Below are 19,623 nucleotides of genomic sequence, written 5' to 3' on the forward strand. Positions count from 1 at the left end.
TATTGTTAAGTTGCTGATATCTGAGTAGAAATATTTTTGAGGTTGTTGATAGTTGATTTAAATCTATATTGTTGAATATATGTCGTCATCTATCTTGAACTAGGTTGCTAGCTTATGTGCCATGTTATGAACTTATATCTGAATAGCATGCTTTTCTCTTTTATACTGTGGTAATTGCATGGAGTTAACCCTTTCTGTTTGCTACTTGTTGCTTGGACGCTTAACGCTATTAGGCGATGGAGAATCTTCGAAGGAGCTTAACCTTTGTGCGAGTGGAGATGAGGACTTGAAGAACTGTGGAAGACTCGAAGAATAGAGTCGGGTGTAGGGATCTCTCCTTGGGTTAGAAAGCTTACCGTTATTGGTTTAAGCTTGCATAATGATTTTAGAAATTTATATTTGGGGTTTCGGGTACTCGCCTTGTTCAAGACTAGATGTAATTTGATTTCAGTTGGGAGTATGCATGACATGTTTCGGAAATACTTTGAGAGGAAAAAATAATACTCGTTTTATAAATCCTTTTGGAAATCATTGCATATTTATTTTAGTAGGTTACTATGGTGACCCCTTGAAATTCGGGGCGTTACACATCCCATTGCTGATGATCAAGCGGGTTGTGCTCCGAACCAGAGACCCTCTCCTATCGACTTCATGCTAACTGATTCCTTTTTCGGAAGTATGAGGGGGTCTGAGAATCCTGACCATGACGGCGTTGCACAGGAAGCCATCCTCGACCTTTTGCGTGCGGGGTGTCTCTTTGCCCAACTATCTCAGGATTCCGCCACTTTTGTGGAGGTGGAAAAGCTTCACCGGGAAGCCGAGGATCACCGCGCGGCTACTTAAAAAGCGTACGACGAGCGCGACAAATTGTTGACCCAAGTGGTGGCCCAGACGTCGAAGCTGAAAAACTTGGGTGTTGAGATGAGCCAGCGCGAGGAAGACCTCTCTGCGTGCAAAGGAAGAATGGAAGGATTGGAGATAGAGCGGGACGAGCTGCAACAGGAGGTGGGAGCGAAGACTGGGGCGATCGATGCGAACAAGGCTGCTTGCCTTGTTAAAGACAGAGAGATCACGTCCCTTCTCATTGAGTTAGGGGCGAAGAACGAGTCTCTCGCCGACGTGAGGTCCCAGCTTGCGTCAAAGGACCAGGCCCTGGCAGATATGGACTCCAGAATCAAGACTTCTCAGGCAAGGTTGGTAGCTGGAGTTGCAGCCAAGGTTGTGGAAGAACATGGCCGCAGTTTCTTCCTCGCCAAGGCTCAGGTCCAACACCTCTACGAGGGAATTAACCTTGATGGCATGGGAGCTTTCAAGAAAGTTACTTCACAGGGGCTTGTTGGTCTTGAGGATCCCTGATATTAAGGTTAAGTATTTCCAACATTAGCCATGAAAGTCCCAAGTCTTGAAGTCAGTCTCTGGTTCACCAAGGCACATAAGTGCTTCTCTGTTAAAGCATTCATCATAGTCATGGTAGCAAACCTGAAGATAAAAAAAAACTAACTACATCTCTACCTTACCATGTTTACATTGCATTCAATTTCTTTCTTATCATACCGACCACACAATGAGTTATATCGGGTTCAAAAAGAGGTAAAGAAATTTATTTACCAACACGCCCATCCCTTCTTAACACGTAAGCATGTCAATGAAATTAAACTTCTGCAAAATCATCTCCCAAACACTGACAATAGTAATCCTGAAAATGTTATTAACTTGACCACCTTTTAATCTATTAATTTTGAAATATTTCATCACAAATTATTTATAACACTAAGGACAACCAAGTTCACTTCTAGCTTTTGGAATAAACGAATAGATTGGCATGACATTATATAAATACATCTCAACATATCTAGGGAACATGTCTACCTTATCATAAGAATAGCAAGGAATAGCTCGGATGCATCACCTGTACACTTGAGGTGATGCATCCAAAAGTGCAAAACTTATAATGCTTCTCTTTTTCTTAGAATCCTTAATGAGAAATCTCCTAACTGTTCGAATCATTCCTCCCAAGCCCACCGTTCCCAAGCCAAAGGAAAAAGCACTACTACAGAATTAGCTTATTGCCACGCCTCAATTGCCACGGTTATAGGCGGAACCGTGGCAATAGCTCAATTGCCACGGTTTTAGGCGGAACCGTGGCAACAGAGAGAAGTATTTTATTATTTTTTGGGGGAACCGTGGCAATAGGTTGAGTTTTCATAATCCCCCAACATTTTTCCACTCCCTCCCACACACTCCAAAATTTTCAGAGAAACCCTAAACCCTCCCCTTCTCCGGGAGTTGGGTTTGGGGCCCCCCCTATGGGGCTCCCCGCCCCACTTAAAGTGGGGAAATTACTGGAAAGCCCCCCCCTTTAATAGAATACGGAAGTCTCATATCCGTATTATATTAGTATGTAAACCGGCAAGGGTTTATTCAAACCCATTTCCGTATTTTGCCCTTGCTCTTCTCCCCTCTTCAACCTTCGATCTCCGTCGCTCCCCTTGCTTGAACCGTGTACTTGAAAGGTTCCATCATCTCCATCAAAGCTCTTCACAACCCCATTCTCAGAATTGAAACCTAGAGGTAAGGATTTTTGGATTTTCCCCATTTAACTTGAAATTATGTTAATCATTCAACCATAGGGTAGTCGATTGTTGCTTGTGTAGAGGTTTTGTTGGCTGAAATGTCTTGAATGTGGTTTGGGTTTAGGGCCGATTCATCATTGTCGATAATGGCGTTTCTGGGTAAATACGGATCACTGGTTTCCGTATTGAATATGGAAAATGGTCTTCCGTATTTAGTATGGAACCTGGTTTTCCGTATTGAATACGGAAAACCGTTTTCCGTATTCATCTCAGAACCAAACCCAACCCTTATAATTGATTCTGGGTTCAGAATCAATTATAGAAGGTTTCCAAAGCATTTGTGAGTAGTTTCTAGATGCCATAATTGATTATTAGGAAAATAAAAGTTGATCCAAGCATGCATAATCCACAGAAGATCCGATTATCATCTATGTACTTAAAAAATTCTAGGAATTTTCCATTTGCTTGCATCATGTTTATGTCTATGGCTGAAATGGTATATATAGTGAATGTTTTCTCTGAATATATAGTGAGAATGAAGAACAGAAAGAGGTCTCATGCTTCTAGTGAGGATGTCGGGGCTACTGAGGATAGACACCGGCGGTTACATGCTTCTAGCCGGCGCGGCGATCATGCTGCAACCTCTCAGGCGGTGGAGGCTTCAGCTCCAGTTGTTTCTCCGCCGTCTCCCATGATTGAGGTTCCTCTGGTTGATTATCCGCCGTCTCCCACGGTTGAGATACCTACAGTTGATTCTCCGCCGTCTCCCACGGTTGAGTTACCTCGCGAGGAGTCATCAGGCGAGGAGTCCTCAGGCGAGGAGTCCTCAGGCGAGGAGTCTTCCGGCGAGGAGTCATCCGGCGAGGCCTCATCCGGCATGGGAGGATCTGACGAGGATAGTATTCCTCCGCCTACTGTTGATGCTGATGTCCTGCCGCCAGAGCAGGGGGAGCAGGGGGCACAGGGTGGCGAGGAGGACCTGATCCAGAGGTTGCCGCCGTTTCCGGAGGGGCCTGTTGAGCTGTCGCTCCTCACCCATTATGCTGATCACAAGGCTCCCTGGGCGTGGCATGCACTCCTACGCACAGACGAGCGGTATGTGGACCGTCGACAGTTGAAGGTGGCCACAGCTGGGGGGAAGGTTTGGAACCTTGCTTGTGATGGTGATTCAGACAGTCACAGGCGGGTTCGAGAGTTGATTGAGCAGACGGGTCTTCATCAGCTACCCTATTGCAGCTACCCGGTGACAGATGCAGGCCTTATTTTGGCCCTTGTGGAGCGATGGCATGAGGAGACTAGTAGCTTCCACATGCCGTTCGGGGAGATGACTATCACCTTGGACGACGTGTCGGCTCTTCTCCATCTCCCCATGGGGTCGAGGTTCTATACGCCTGGGAGGGGGGAGAGGGACGAGTGTGCAGCGCTCTGTGCTCAGTTGATGGGAGGATCTGTTGGTATTTATGAGGTTGAGTTTGATACGAATAGGTCCCAGACTATTCGCTTTGGGGTCTTGCAGACCCTGTATGAGGCTGCGTTGGCGGGTATGTCTTAATTATTACTTGATTAAATTGCATCTATTATTATTGTATTGTTATAAACTATTAACTTAATTCATTTCATTGTAGAGCACCGAGATGAGGACGCTGCGCGGATTTGGCTGGTGAACCAGCTAGGCGCCACGCTCTTTGCTAGCAAGAGCGGAGGCTACCATACAACCGTCTACTGGATAGGGATGTTGGAGGATCTTGGTCGAGTGTGCGAGTACGCGTGGGGCGCGATTGCGCTCGCTACGCTATACGACCAGCTTAGTCGAGCGTCCAGGAGGGGGACGGCCCAGATGGGAGGTTTTAGCTCGCTCCTGCTAGGATGGGTCTACGAGTACCTTTCTGACCGCGTCATTATCCGTAGGGCGGATCCGGAGTACTCGTAGGACCAGCCTAGGGCGCGGCGATGGGCTATATCCCGGGTCGGGCATGTAGGCCTTGATGAGAGGCGAGTCATGCTCGATGAGCTGACGGTGGATGACATTATATGGACCCCATTTGAGGACCATCGGGCTCATCGACCACGGGATCCGAGGGCCATGTATTCTGGCTACATCCGGTCGCCATTTGGCCGTGTTGTTCGACGGCATCTACCAGAGAGGGTTCTGCGCCAGTTTGGCTACATACAGGATGTCCCTCGACACCCCTCTGAGATCCAGACGACTGGGTCCCTTGCTGAGACCGCAGATGCTGGCTTTGCTGAGTTTGCGCCGCACCTCCGCCCTCAGGGGATCCCTGCTTCATATCCGGGAGAGGCTGTGGAGGATTACATGAGGTGGTACAGCGCTGTGTCCCATCGGTTCATCATCCCTGATGATAGGAGGGAGGAGTTCAGTGCGGTGGTAAGTTTGAATTTTATTTTCCATTCAATTGTGATTTTTTGTTCATGATATTTTATTTGTATCTAATGTATCTACATTATTTTTGCAGACTGTTATGCGTCGGGCCGTGGACTTGTTGGAGCAGTCACTCGAGGTGCCAGATGCTCCTGCAGAGGGCACGCATTCCCGATCCCTCACTGAGAGGGCGCTGGATCTTATTAGATCCAATGCCTTCATTGGTACCCAGGGGGTAGCCTTTGCTGCTGTCCGAGGAGCTAGAGCTGCGGGAGGCAGAGGTCGTGGAGACAGAGCGCGTGGAGGCAGAGGCCGTGGAGGCAGAGCCCGTGGAGAGGGTGCTCCTGCAAAGGGTGCGCGTGGAGGCAGAGGCCGTGGAGGCAGAGCCCGTGGACCTAGAGGTCGTAGGGGGGCCGGTAGGGGTCGGGGCGAGTGATTGACTGTATATTTGTATATTTTTTGTGTATTTTTATATTATGACATGTGACTCTTTGTATTATGACTCTCTTTATATTAATCATGCTTTCTATTTCCACTCATTATATGCCGACTCTTATATTGAAAAAACCCGTATAACTACACCGTAAATAATCAAAGGCAGGACTAATGACAGGACTCTGATGACAGAGTGGTTGTCTATGTTAATTATCCCTGATGCTGTTTCAAAATAATAAGGCCCATCAATATAACAATGACCATCAAATTAATATTATTAAAAGCAACAAATGAACATCATAAGGGCAAGGCCCATCAGATTAATATTACAGAGCGTTTACAAATGAATATCACACAAAAGTGTGGTGTCAATCTGAGGTGATGTCTACATAGCTTTGGTGACTAAGAGGAACACCAAAAGTAACAAGCCAAGCTTCGAATTCTGATGTGAACCTGCGTAAACGTGTATCATATGGGACGCACCAGCTTACTGATGTAGGATCAACATACCGTTCCCACTGGAGAGCAATTGGCGGCATAGAATGTCCAGGAGTTAGATGGAGCTACATTATAGAGAATAACAATAAAATTAGATAACTTGCAAATACAACAAATCAATTCACCAATTGGATATTAGTGTACTCAATCAAAAAATACCTGTACAAAGTGATTTATCACATGACCAACAGCTATAACATGATGTACATCCGGTGGACCTTCTCCTCTTAGTGGAAGGTATGACCAACAACCCGTAGAGGAGATGGATATGAAAACCACTTGGAACCTGGTTGCTACAAGGTATCCCATCTCTGGCAGTTGCATCCATTTATCCTCGGTAGCCGGATCACCAGGAGGAAGAGTGAGTCGGGAATGAAAGGCATTAACCACATGGCTTGATCAGCTAATAGAGACTTCATACACTCCAGTGCCCAAACGTAGTCATCTGTGCCCTCATTAACAATGTAGCAAAAGGCTATGGAGTATGTCTTATCTGTGGAAGTCAGTCCAACAATCTCAAGCAAGGGAATTGCATATTTGTTTGTCTTGTATGTGCAATCCATAATCACTACATACGGGAATGTGTTGAACAGTTTGATAGCATTTGGATGAGCCCAAAATACATCTCTAATGACTTCCGATCCAGGCTCATGTCTTTCAAAGTGGACATACTTGTCACCGTCCAACTTCTTCAACAAGTGTTGCATTTCTGTCAATCCCCCGCGGAGGGATTTTCTTAACCTCTTGCAAACACCATAAATCTGAGATATGGTAGTCAAGTTTGAAGGATTGTTTTCCTTCAAAGTCAACAACATCTTTCTCGGTGGAACCCAACTCCTTGTCATTTTTCCCACTTGCTCCTTCTCTCCGGGTTTTAGACGACCAACAAAATTGTGCCCAAGTAGTGACCTAGCTGGTTCATGGTTGTGTATACCTTCCATCACCTTTAGCCGCCAATCTCTATCTATGCCATTTTTCCTAGGTCGTCCTTTTAGTCTAAAAGGACAACCTGTCTTTTGTGATCTCGTCCCTTCAACAAGGTCAGGGTCTCTGTAGGGAACATATTTACCATGCTTCTCGCACCCCAACATGACATAAGCTTTTCTGCTTCGATTCCCACCATAATCTGACTTTGTGATCAACGTAACATATCCATTTTCAATCGCAATTCCATGAACCCAATTGATAAGATCATCACGGGTAGGAAAAATCTGTTATAATAATAAGAATTGATTACAAGGGTGATCAAGACATAATAAGAATTGATATATTACACTCTCAAAACAATGCAAAAATATGTTCAAAGAATACCTGATCAGTTGCAAATAAATGCGAGACATCTATACTTATACACGGGGGCACAAATGCTGGTGGTGGCACCTCTGTAGTGGCCTCTTCAGGTTGACCATTGTGAAATCCAGCTTCAATCAATTGTGACTCACGAAAGAGAAATGAATCTGTCATCCCTGTACATATTAAATATGGAACTTTAGAATCCGTAGTGAATGCGGAATTTCAAAATCCGTATTGAATACGGAATTGGAAAATCCGTATTTAATACGGACTATACATGTCCGTATTAAATACGGAAATGTGTATTCCGTATTTTATCACGCTCAGAATTCAAAAACTCATCCTTCTAACTACTCAAACTACTTAATCTAACTACTTAAACTAACCACTTCCACTACTTCAACATAACAACAAAGAACAAACAACACTTACCTCAAATGCATCCAATGGTGAGGTAGGAGAGGGTGATAGTGAGGGTGGTGGTGGTGGTAGGAAGAATGAAAGTGAGGTAGGAGAGGGTGAGAGAGAGGGTGGTCTGGAGGCATTGAGGGGGTTAAGGGGGCTGGTGAGAGGTTGGTGACAGAGGAGTAATGGTGGAGGGGTTGGTGGAGGGAGGAGTAATGGTGGAAAAGGTGATGTCTGTCAGAGATAGAATACGGAAGTTAAACTTCCGTATTCTATTTTAGTGAATACGGAAGTGTTATTTCCGTAGGGCATTTTTGGGTTAAAAAAATGAGGTGGGGCGCGGAGCCCCATAGGGGGGGCCCCAAACCCAACTCCCCCCTTCTCCCCTTCGCCTGACACTGCAATTTTTGCCTCTCCATCGATCTGCTATCTCCATCTCTGCGAATTTCACCCTCGATCTGTTCTCTCCATCAAAACCCTAAAGCTCAACCTGCTTGCATGCATCGCGCAACACTCTGCAAATTTCACCCTCTCTCGTTTCCCTCTCCTTCCCTCCCACTCTCCCTCTTGATCCGTTGCCTCTTGAAGTTGAACCCACGCCCAATTTCCCTATGAATCAGAGAAGCCTGGGTGGTGGCTCAGGCCTTGAAGAACCTCGGCGAGACAGAGGCTGTGTCGGCGATTCTTGGGGGCAATATTCGGAGGCTGGGATTCCTCTCGAGTTGGGGCATGTTGGTAGGCAAGATCCTTCAGAAGAAAGGCACAATCATTCTTCCCCCTTTCTCTTTCAAGTTCAAGGCATGTTTCTCATTTTCAATTTTCCCCTTTCTCTTTTCTACTTTTTTCTTTCTTTCTGCTACCCCTTTTACCACTATGATCTGATTCCAGCTTCAAAATCTCTCCTTTCAAGAAAACTATATGATTACTAACATACGCATGTTTTATTGAAGTTTTTGGAATTGTGAAATTGGGTACATATGTATGAGGGTGGGGTTTTGGGTTATGAAAAATTGGGTAAAAGTTCCATTTTTTTGCATTGAAGCTAAGTGGGTAGGGTGTGACTGTTTGATTAAGTATTAACATTGCTCTTTTGGGTTATTTTTCCACCTTGTTTGCAGGTATTAAGGTCATATGCTATGAACATGGCTGACAGGTTTTGTAATGGATATATTTGGTGCATTATTGATGTTAAGGGCATTAGCTCTAGCTCCTGTAAGTGCTCTGGCCCTGCCTATGAGTTATAATACAACAACTGCAGGGTGGTGCAATAACAATCCAAGGGTTGCTATCAACCCTTGACTTGCCTACTAGCCAGAATCATTCATGTTTACTCTGATTTTCATATATAGGGTGATTTGGCATCAGCAGTAGGGGATAAATGCATAGAGCTCTTGGAGAAACAACAAACAGAAGAATCTGAGGCTCTAAAAGTTCGTGCTAAAGCACTAAAAGAGCTGGTTGAAGTTATCAAGGGCACTGTAAACCAATCATCTAGCTCAAGAGGTATTGTTCCACATGATAAATTTTACCATGCTTATATCAATGCTAGTTTTAGCATACTGACAATGCTAGTTTTAGCTTACTGTCATGCTAGTTTTACCATGCTAATTTTCATAAATTTTGTGATTAGTGGGATTGTGGTGGTCTTGGATAGTATAAGTTAGATGAGTCGTGAAAGAACAAAAAAATCTCCGACATCGTAGGTTCTAATCCACTTGTCATTATTTTAATGGAGAATTTTACATTTATCTTAATTGCTGGCTTGATTACATATTAGTAGCTAAAATATTTGTTCTTGAATATGGCAACCTCTGCTGCAGAGTACCAAGGAAAAGTCTCACAGTTTGCCAAGTTCCAGAAAGTTAGTTGGTGAACTGAGCTTGGCTATTCTCTTTTTAGTTGGTCCCCAAAATGATCTCTTTTTTTCTTCTTCAGATTTCATTTCCCTTTACTAACAGCTTTGGATTTAAAGATTTATAATTCTTCTACAATTGATTTTAAAACCAGAATCAATTATAGGGAAAAGCTTTTGCGAGTAGCTTTTGCTTTACATAACTGATTCTAAAGAAAGAAAATATTATATCGGATTAACTTTTCAGCAGTTGTATATAATGATTTCATCAAATGCCTACATGTAGATAAAATTTAGAATATAGATGTCAAGGATCAATATAATATTAAAGAAGCTTTGGAAACATATACAACATCCTGTACTAAACACTGGAGTTTTCCCTGCACCTTATCAAAATTAGCATTCTTCATTCATCAAGAAGTGATTAATTAACAATCAATTATATAAAGCTGAGTTACACCTAGATAAGTAATAAAATGTAACGGGTCTAGATAACAAATTAACAAGTCCTGCTGTAGTATCACTGCACAATCAAAGTAGTATCCTTAATTACCAATAAACATAATTATACATGTTGACAGACTATTAACATGTTTGTTTCCACTGTGATATGCTCTATAATGACTTCTAATTAGAAGCTACAAATCTTAACTTCTGAGTAAAAGTACATTGGCTTGAATGTGGCAGCCTCTGCTGCAGAGTACCAAGCATTGTTTTATTATTGATTGATATTTTCTGTATATTTTTTCACAGGTTGATAATATTCTGAATATCCATGATGTACCAAACATTTGGCACATGCCCCTTTTACTTAGAGTGAGTCTGTAATAAAGTTTATATTTTGTTTAGCTCTCTTCATGATTGACTGCTATTTTCAGAGTCAAAATGCTCACCATTCAATTCTACAGCAGCTTAACTTACTCAAGTGAGTTCTTAATTTGTCTTTTACTTGTTTTCCTCTTCAAAAATATAGTGACAATGGGAAACATCATTCTACTTCACTTTTTATAATTTTTTCAGCCGCGCCACACCTCCTGATTTACAGCAATGGACACCGATGGCAGATTCCTATGATAATCTTAATGAATCCGTTAGTACTATGTCTATATGTGTAGTTTGCATTGCTCTTTCTAAACTTTTCATGAAATATTGTACATGAGAATGAGATCATTTTGAAATTTACTGGTGGGAAAATATGTTTGGTTTGACTGATTCATATTTATCTGTTGTAAAGGCGTGTTCTATATATGTTATGGAAATTTTGAGTAAAGATTAATATATTTACTATGTTGCTGTCAATTGGTTTTGAAAATGTGATGTCATTTTCAATCATCTGAGTTATGAATGCAGTGACTGCGGTTGAAGCTTTTTTTTGGGTAAGCAAAAATGGTTTTTGGTGACAGCAAAATACAAATCCTATGATCACAAAATTGGTTTTTGTTTTCATGTGATTACTGCTTTCCTTCTCTTTTAATTTTTGATTTCATGTTTCATTAGAAATAGGGGTAGAGATATAGACCTGTTTCACATATGTTTGTTAAAAAGCATATAGCTTCATTTTATATTCTTGCACTATGACAGCCTGAGATAAGATGCATATAGAAGTAGCTTGCAAAATTTAAGGGAATGATTTATAGAAGTAGCTTGCAGTCACATCTTTTGGTTTCTAATTAGATGAAATTCAGTTACATCTGTATTAGAAAGAATATTGCATCCACTCATCTTAATTGAAGAAGGATATATAACAAACTGTGGCTAATGGGCGGGTTAAACCATGGCAAAAGAGGTCATATATTGCCACGGGTTAAACTATGTACTAAGCTTTCTAAAGGAGATAATTGCGCACAAAAAATCTACAATTCCACAAGCGGTATGGAACTTTGACTAAATTCTTAATTTTTCCTATTTTTAAGTGTGACTCTAAATTTTGTTACTTTTACCATCATTTTGCAGTACTTCTCTGATTGTCAATTTGGCTTCTATGATGAGGATCAACTAAATGAAATTAAAGAAGAGTGGGCTACTTATGTGTTAAAGAATTTTGCCTAGTGTGGGCTATTTGGTTTAATTCTTTGTGAGAGTATGGGCTACTTATGGTATGGAACTGTACTGCATGTTTTTTTAGAGTATTTGGTTCAAGCAGTGTATTGTACTGGCTAGTGTGGGCTATTTGGTTTAATTCCTTGTGAGAGTATGTTCTCAACAACAATTAATATTGTTTTGGACAAATTAGTGTAAATGTATTGTTTTCTTATTCAAGGTTGGAATATTTGAGTAATTTGGCTAGAATATGTGAATGTTGGTGATTTTATGCAATTTATTTTTCAATATAAACGTACTAAAATTTATGCACACACCAGGTAAAAAAAAAATCAAAAATTCTGTATCAATTTCATAGACCAGGTGTATGACCTATTGTCACGGTTATAACTGTGGCAATAGAGGCCACCTATTGCCACGGTTATTTACTGAACCGTGGCAATAGAGGGAACCTATTGTCACGGTTACGCTTTACAAACCGTGATAACAGGCTAATCAATTGTCACGGTTAAGTAGGTAACCGTGACAATAGGTGACCTCTATTGCCACGGTTACATTTTGCAAACCGTGATAACAGGCGTATCAATTGTCACGGTTCCGCCTTTAACCGTGACAATTGAGCAATTGTCACGCCTTCTATTGTCACGCTTTCTGTAGTAGTGAAGGAAGGTCATTGGTATCACAAAGTTTAATTGTAACACATTCACATAAATAACTAAAAAGATTAAAATATGTAGCAAAGATAGCCTTGTACCCACAGTTACACATTTAAAATGAGAACAGACAATTATGAAGGTATTAATCAAGGAGAATATATTTGCTTTTAAATACATTGATAACAGATAAGAACCTAACTCATTAAAAAGGTTGTGGGAAAATTATAAAGTGATTGAAATCGAGGAGAAGAGCAATTGCAGTGGGGCAATAGCGAATACCTATTGGGAAGGATGGCAACCATGAAATTGGAGGATTGACTCAATAATTGTTCTTTCAACAACAAAAAAAGGGACCAGTAAAGATAAAAAAAAATTATAACCGTCTTGTGTTAAGAATTGGGGGGAAAGATAAAAATATAACACAAAAAAAAACCTTTCCATGAAGGTAGATGTATCAAAGTAGAGCAAGAATAATACTGAAAGAAGATGTCAACAAAATAGCAAGAAGAGTCCAAAGGGAAATTGTTCCTAGCCTGCTCATTAATGAGAACCTTTCAAATAGATTTCTTTGATCCATGTGTCATTTCCATCTGGTGAGTTGTCTGCAAAAACACTCATGACAACAAAAGAAGCTAAGAAGAATCCCAAATCAAAATAACATAGACACAAAATTCCAACAGGAAAACAAACATAAATGTGGAATTCATGTCATGTCATCTATATACTGTGGATCATATGCATTTAAAATATAAACTTGTTGCTTAAAATTCTTCAACTTGGAGAAGGGGAAGATAAATAACCATCTCAATTTTTTTCAATTCGACAAAATACAATTAATTGCAAAATCAATCTCCAGTATCATGGATATGGCTAAAATAACCTGATATGAAGATGTAAGATGAACCCAATTAATTGGGGGACCATAGAAAATAAAAATGCATGATGAAAAATTCACTGAAGTAATTCAAACCTAATTAGAAAAACATATCAGAGAGGGTAAAGGTTGAAACTATCAAGGCTGGCCACATCTCCAACACAAAATTTACGCCTCCAAAGCATTCAAAGCATTTAACCATGTAAAAATATTGTTCAATCATGTAATGTTTCCAAACAGAAAATTAATGCATAATTATAGAGCACATAACACATATAGCTTGCTAAGACAACTATAATCTATAACATAAGACGAAGCATCCAAGATAGGAACTGGTAGAACCAATCACAGATTTCAAAAGGCACATCATTTCCTAAAGGGTTGTAAACATTCTGGTTGCTCAATAATGTCAAACAATGAGCATTTAAAACCAAAAAAAAAACAGAAAAAAATTCTAGTGAAAGGAATTTTTATACCTTCAAAGTAAATTTTTCTAGAAGCAATGCCTGATGCATACTTGAGACCAGCAGGAAACACCCCTGAAAATCAAGAAGAAATAAATCTTTAGTTAAGTAAGCATGATTCTTATCTTCAACAGTGGAAAACCATTTGGAAACTTGAAAGATAAGTCATTCAGTGTGATCTTGTAATTTCCGTTTGTTTCTAAGTCGATGAGAGTGTTTGAAAGCGTAGTTAAGTACTATGCTTCCGTTCAATCATTTTAGTACAAAAGTCTCAACCAAAACATAACATCCAAATTTCTTCCATCCAATAATCAAGAGTGGAATGATGTGATGGGATTAGGGTTGAAGGAAGATGAAAGAGAATGGAGATAAGAGAAAAGATGATGAAGGAGGAGAAACAGGGTTTTGGATATTTTAAACGCTATCAAGGAGGAAGACGACTTCTTTTATAGTTGTCCGGTATCCATAATCCATAATATATACAATCAGGGGTTCTTCTAGGTCCAGTCATCGCATGTGTGGCACCTCATGATTGACTAATTTCATTAAAAATCCTACATGACATTCATTCCTCCTTTTTCTCTTAATGTACACCCTTCTTCTTAACCTACACTCCTCTCTATTAAAAAGCTTATATAAGACTCTAATTCATCATTCATTTCTCCATAATTTGAATCTCTCTCCATCATCTAATTTTCACAACTCTCAAACTTTCTTGGTCTCTGACCATTGATTCTCGGTATTCATCCTTATTTTCCATTCAATCGACCAGTTAAATCTAAATTTTTTTTCGTTAACTATTAACAAGTTGAGTGTTTTTTCAATTGCAGGTGATGATTACCAGATCAAGGTTTGAGACTACAAGTTGTCCAGGTGTTTATCAATTTCTTAAAAACCAATATAAGACTCTCCGATTGTTTCTTTTTCTCTCCATCATTTTATCACTTCATCACAATTCTCTCTTCCTCTTTTTTTTTTTTTTTGCAGCTTCTCACTATTCTTCATGATTGAAAGACATTTTTCTAATCAATATTTTCATACATTCCCAATAGCGTTGGCCTGGGCTAATCATTAAAGTAAGAAACGTTCAAAATATCCATGTTTAAATAATTCCCGAGCTTTGGTACCTCGGGAATACCCCGAACTCGTAAGTCTCATGATATATTATAATTTTTTTGATGATTTTCCCGAGCTTTGGTACCTCGGGAACACGCGAGATTTACCCGAGCTTTAAATCTCGGGATATTTTATAACGCCTCCTGATGCCTATCCCGAGATTTGGTGGCTCAGAAACATCCCGATGATCTAATTCCCGGAATCCTTCTAAGGGCTATGCCTCGATAATTTATAAATGTGGATTTCCCGAGGTTTGTCAAGCTAAGAATGTGAAAAATGTGTTCCCGAGGTTGCCAAACCTCAGAAATTATACCCAAAGAAATTGGATCAATTCCCGAGCCTTATACCTCGATAAGAATAACAAAAATTTCTCGTTCAAAAATTGATTCCGATGTTACCAAACCTCGGAAAATTATACCGACTCAAAATATCGTTTCCCGAGACCTAGGTCTCGAGATGTTTCCGGTGCCTATCGCTCGGTATTTTAATCTTGCCCAGACCCCCATAAATACCATGCTAGCAACATTATAACTCCCTCATAACTACCTTAACTTCCTCATAACTCCCCCCCCCCCATTTAACACCCCACAAAACTCCAATCAACTCTCCCTCCTGCATCTTCCCCGCTTCCATCTTCACTCACAAACCATCACTCCACCCCTCCTATTCTCATCTTCCTCACCTAAAGCTCGAGAACAACTTGCAATTCCGAGATCTAAAGCTCGGAAAAACCCTCAATTAGAAATGAAATGAGGAACGTGAACACACACACAAACAGGAAGGCTTGTGAAAAGGGAGCGTGTTAAAAAGGGGGCAATTTTAGATTTTTAGAAAACACATAGGTACCAATTCTAAGAGGGGGTACCAATTTCAACTCCCTAAAAATAACAACTTTCAGTTAAAGTATTTCTAATATCAAATTTGGAACTGGCAAAGTTTATGAAATACACGATTGTTGCAAATTACATAATTCTCAAACAGTTTTCAAACATGAACTAAAATTTCTCAAACATTTTAGTCTAAAATTTAGGGTAATTCAGTAAACCTATTTTTGTGAATAACAAAATTGGTCATATACTGGAACCTGATTTGGAATCCTACACATTTTGGATTAATGGGTTTCCCACATGATGATAAAAATAACAACTTTAAGTTAATGGGTTTCCAATGTCAAAATTGGAACAGGGATAGTAAGCAGGAGGGTGATCAAAGCAATGCAATGCAATGCAACAATCACATACCCCAGCATCAACATACTTAGCACCAATCCATAACATGCTGGACAAATAGTTGACCTGCAACGAGCTCATGCACATCTTTCGAGATGAGGCGTTCATGTGGAGTGGAAGCTATGGTGTTCCTCACACTCACACCTTGTGATCCTGGATTCATTGGATTCGACATAGGCCAATCAGAATTAAGTAATTCATTACAGAAGTTAATTGATGACAAACATTCAAACAATAAAATTGGACTGGGGGTCTCGCCCAGGGGCACTTACCTTACGGCGACGCACAAACCAGGGAGTTGGGCCTCCCCCCAAGAGGCCCAACCAGCCCACTAAGAACGTTTAGGAGCGCTAGGCCCAACTCCTAGCCTATAAATAGGGAACGGTTACCAATTGTAAGGGACTCTGAGCTCATTTAAGAAATAACAAACTTGAAATTCAGTTACTTTCTCTCTAAGCGGTTACACGCACTCTCTCTCAAGATTGTCACGTTACAATCCTTTCACTCTAGGTACTGTACCTCATCTCTATGTTCTTGGATAGAACATTTGGCGCCGTCTGTGGGGATTGGTAGATTTCGATTCCCGAACTACGTGGATTATGATTTGGTTGAGAGAAGTTTGATTTTCTGTGAAATTTTCTTTGATTTTTGGATTTTCGGTTGAATTCCTGGATTGCTAGTGGAACTTGATGGAGACACGTCGTCGACGACGCGACGGAGAGTAGGAGCAGAGGCGCGGTTCACCACCGCGTCGCGTGAGAGGCAGGCCGCGACGCGAACAAGTCCGTCGCGAGCAATCCGAGCAACCGACTCCTCCTCCGCCTCCACCGCCTCCTCCTCCTCCTTCCCCGACGCCTCCGCTACCTTCTCCGCCGTCCTCACCCGAGCAACGGAGATCACTGGTGCGCTCGTCAGAGGTCTCAGGAGAGGGAACGTCGCTGCCTCAGGCTCCGATCACCGATCGAGATTAGAGACGTCTGATCCGTAACGTCGACGATATACGGCAGCAGAACAATTATTTGCAGGAGCAGTTAGAGTATTATCGTCTCGAGCAGCAAGACGAAAGTAATATCCACACATATTCACAATCCGCGCTTCAGGATCTATTTATTATAATAGAATAGATAGATAAATACATAGACAAATATATAGATAGGTAGATAGATTCACATATTACTTAAGAAACTCATGTTACTTTTCTAAAAAGTCACATGACTTCATGTTTTAATCTGGACCATTCATTCACATGATTTTTTTAAGTGATCATATGACTATTAATTTATTTTAATTGGATCATTCATTATTATATCTAAAAGTTGTATTTATTCTCATATTCTCACATCTATATATATTAGTAAAGCTCACTTGAGCTAAGTTTTAAATACAAATGAGATTCTACTAAGAAAAAATTGGTGTATTAATGAGAGAAGCAACAAAAACTTTTGTAACTGAATAAAAATTGTAACACACTACTAAACACAAAAAAAGAACGTTACCAGCCCTTCATTTACTATCTAATGCAAGTTTCATCTTTCCCCTTCTCTCTGCCCTTTCATTTTCTCTCAGATGCAGCTTTCATCTTTCACCTTCTTCTTACAATATTGAATCCAAATCACTCTATATATAGCCATGTGAAAATATTCACTACCACTTATTCACTGCACCACCTTCACCTTCTCTTTTGTCATTGCCATTAATCTTCACTAGCCATGTGTTGTTCTCATCACAGTACTTGGTGCATTAGTTTTCAAATTGCCTTAGATCTTCCTCACTATTATTGTTCAAGTTGTGAGTTGAGAACAATCTACTACTTTACAATAGAGAGTTCTTTAATCCACTACTTTTTACCATACATACTTTTGCAGGATATAAATTGTTCATTGTGGTATTAAACTAAAGGATGTTTCGTTCCATTTGGAATTTGAAATTACACTTAGTGTCGCTTTCAGTACTTTCTGTATAGAATGTGAGTATTATTTAAGCCCTCTATAGTATACTAATTTTGTTGTTTTCACTTTGTAATGGATCCTCATTTTTTTCAGTTTTTATTTCCAGGTGCAGGAAAATTAAAATTCTAGCTTTTGCTTCTGAAATGTGTGCTAGAATTTCAAGGTCAGTGTGCTTTTTTATCCATTGGTGGATTATATTCAATATATTAAATTGGTTTTTATCAACAAAAAAAATTGTTAAAAAATGGTAGAACGGAGAGAAAGCACATCCAGACTACCGAGCAGGATGTCGGTGACATGCTAAGGAGGTCAGTAGAGGTTCACTCTTGGGTAGGAGCGCCAGAGGATCTCCTCGAAGAGGGTTGCCCACCAACTGGTAAGGAGGATTCGAAGTCGGTTGTGCCATTGGCAATTAATTGGTTTTTATCAATTTGTGATTATGATTTTTATAAATTATCACATCCTATTGATTTTGTTATAAATTGATATCCTATGAGCATGTATCCTCTTTTATGCTTCTATAAAATTTATCAGACAATGCAGCACACACCACATGTCTTTCCCCTCAGCTTTTTTCCTTCGCTTTTCTAATATGTCTGATGTTGCAGAGTACAAGAAGGAGTTATCTTAAGATTACGATAGATAGATCAATTATTCTTTTTAAAATTGATAGGCAGATCATTAAACTTCTAGATTGATATTTTAAATTTTCACATGCTATTTTAGATTTTTGATTCCTATCACTTATGTGATAAAAGTAAACATAATTTTCAAATTCAGATTTGAAATTTTCTGATTATGCAATCATTAGGTTTCAAGATAATAGTTGCATTTTGCTCATACTTCTGACATTTTTTAATAGAAATAAAAATGGAATTCAGTTGTAAATTAAAAATTGTCAAAAATAAAAGAATGAAAGTAGATGTAGAAAGACTCAATTTATACTTACTAATTGAAGGTTAAGATTAGTGCAGGATGTACATTTTCATGACTCATTGGTACTTTTTAGAGAATACAATTTAACACTTTCAACTTTATAAGAAAAAATTTCACTTAGCATCCGCGCATATATTGTGGTTATAATTTAATGATTCTTCATAGTATTTCTATTTTTATATTTTTTTTACTAAGTAGTTATTGATTATCATAAAGTAATTTTCCTATTTAAATACATATATGATAATAAATTGATTAAATTAGAAGGTATATATAAAATATCATGCATATCATGTTTAATTTTGAAATTTATGGGTGATAATAATTATAATTTTGATTAAACATATGTTTTTTAATAATATTTAATATGAGTTTTACATAAATATGGACAAATTGCACTAACTTCCTCTGAGGTTTATCATTGTTGCACTCACCTACAATAGGCAAAACTAAGTAGTATACGATAAAGTGTTTAATGAGCTCCCTAAATGCAATTATATTTGATATAGCTACAATTTTTATTAATTGATAACAACTTCCACTTTTGCACATTTTTATCTTTATAGTCAAGTGTAGACGAGCTTATGAAGTTTTTTAACTAAGTCTTTAAAATTTATGTGAGTTTTTTTAACCACATGTATCATCTACTGAAGAAACCATGTACTACTCGAGTGCGATGAAAGTCAAATGCCTTTCATAGAGTGTCGTTCTTAACGATTGAACCTTAGGGGTTAAAAGAGTTAAATTTAACCACTATGCATGATAGACATACATCAAGTAGAACGATTTGTGTTTGTAAATAGTGCTTATGAAATTTTTACAATTTTTTATTGTCTACGAAACTATCAAAGTTTATATTGAATAAAATAAATTATTATCTTAATTCATTTATCAATTAATTAAATTCAATAATATATTTTCTT

At 39.3% G+C, this 19,623-nt stretch overlaps 2 protein-coding genes across 2 annotated transcripts; one reads left to right on the forward strand and one right to left on the reverse strand.

The window, feature by feature from the left end:
• Nucleotides 1–3,417: 3,417 nt before the first annotated feature.
• On the forward strand, nucleotides 3,418–4,519 carry LOC130713774 (protein MAINTENANCE OF MERISTEMS-like). The gene is made up of 2 exons (XM_057563574.1): nucleotides 3,418–4,114; nucleotides 4,199–4,519. Exons 1-2 carry the CDS (start codon nucleotides 3,451–3,453, stop codon nucleotides 4,501–4,503), a joined length of 969 nt encoding a protein of 322 aa, XP_057419557.1. The 5' UTR covers nucleotides 3,418–3,450; the 3' UTR covers nucleotides 4,504–4,519.
• A 1,162-nt stretch (nucleotides 4,520–5,681) lies between these two features.
• Nucleotides 5,682–6,251, reverse strand: LOC130715961 (uncharacterized). The gene is made up of 2 exons (XM_057566128.1): nucleotides 6,046–6,251; nucleotides 5,682–5,951 (listed from the first exon to the last, which is right to left on the reverse strand). The coding sequence occupies exons 1-2, from the start codon at nucleotides 6,208–6,210 to the stop codon at nucleotides 5,757–5,759; spliced, it is 360 nt and encodes a 119-aa protein (XP_057422111.1). The 5' UTR covers nucleotides 6,211–6,251; the 3' UTR covers nucleotides 5,682–5,756.
• Between the last annotated feature and the right edge of the window lie 13,372 nt (nucleotides 6,252–19,623).

Source organism: Lotus japonicus, chromosome 4 (genome assembly GCF_012489685.1).
Source record: "Lotus japonicus ecotype B-129 chromosome 4, LjGifu_v1.2".
In the NCBI taxonomy this organism is placed as follows: Eukaryota; Viridiplantae; Streptophyta; class Magnoliopsida; order Fabales; family Fabaceae; genus Lotus; species Lotus japonicus.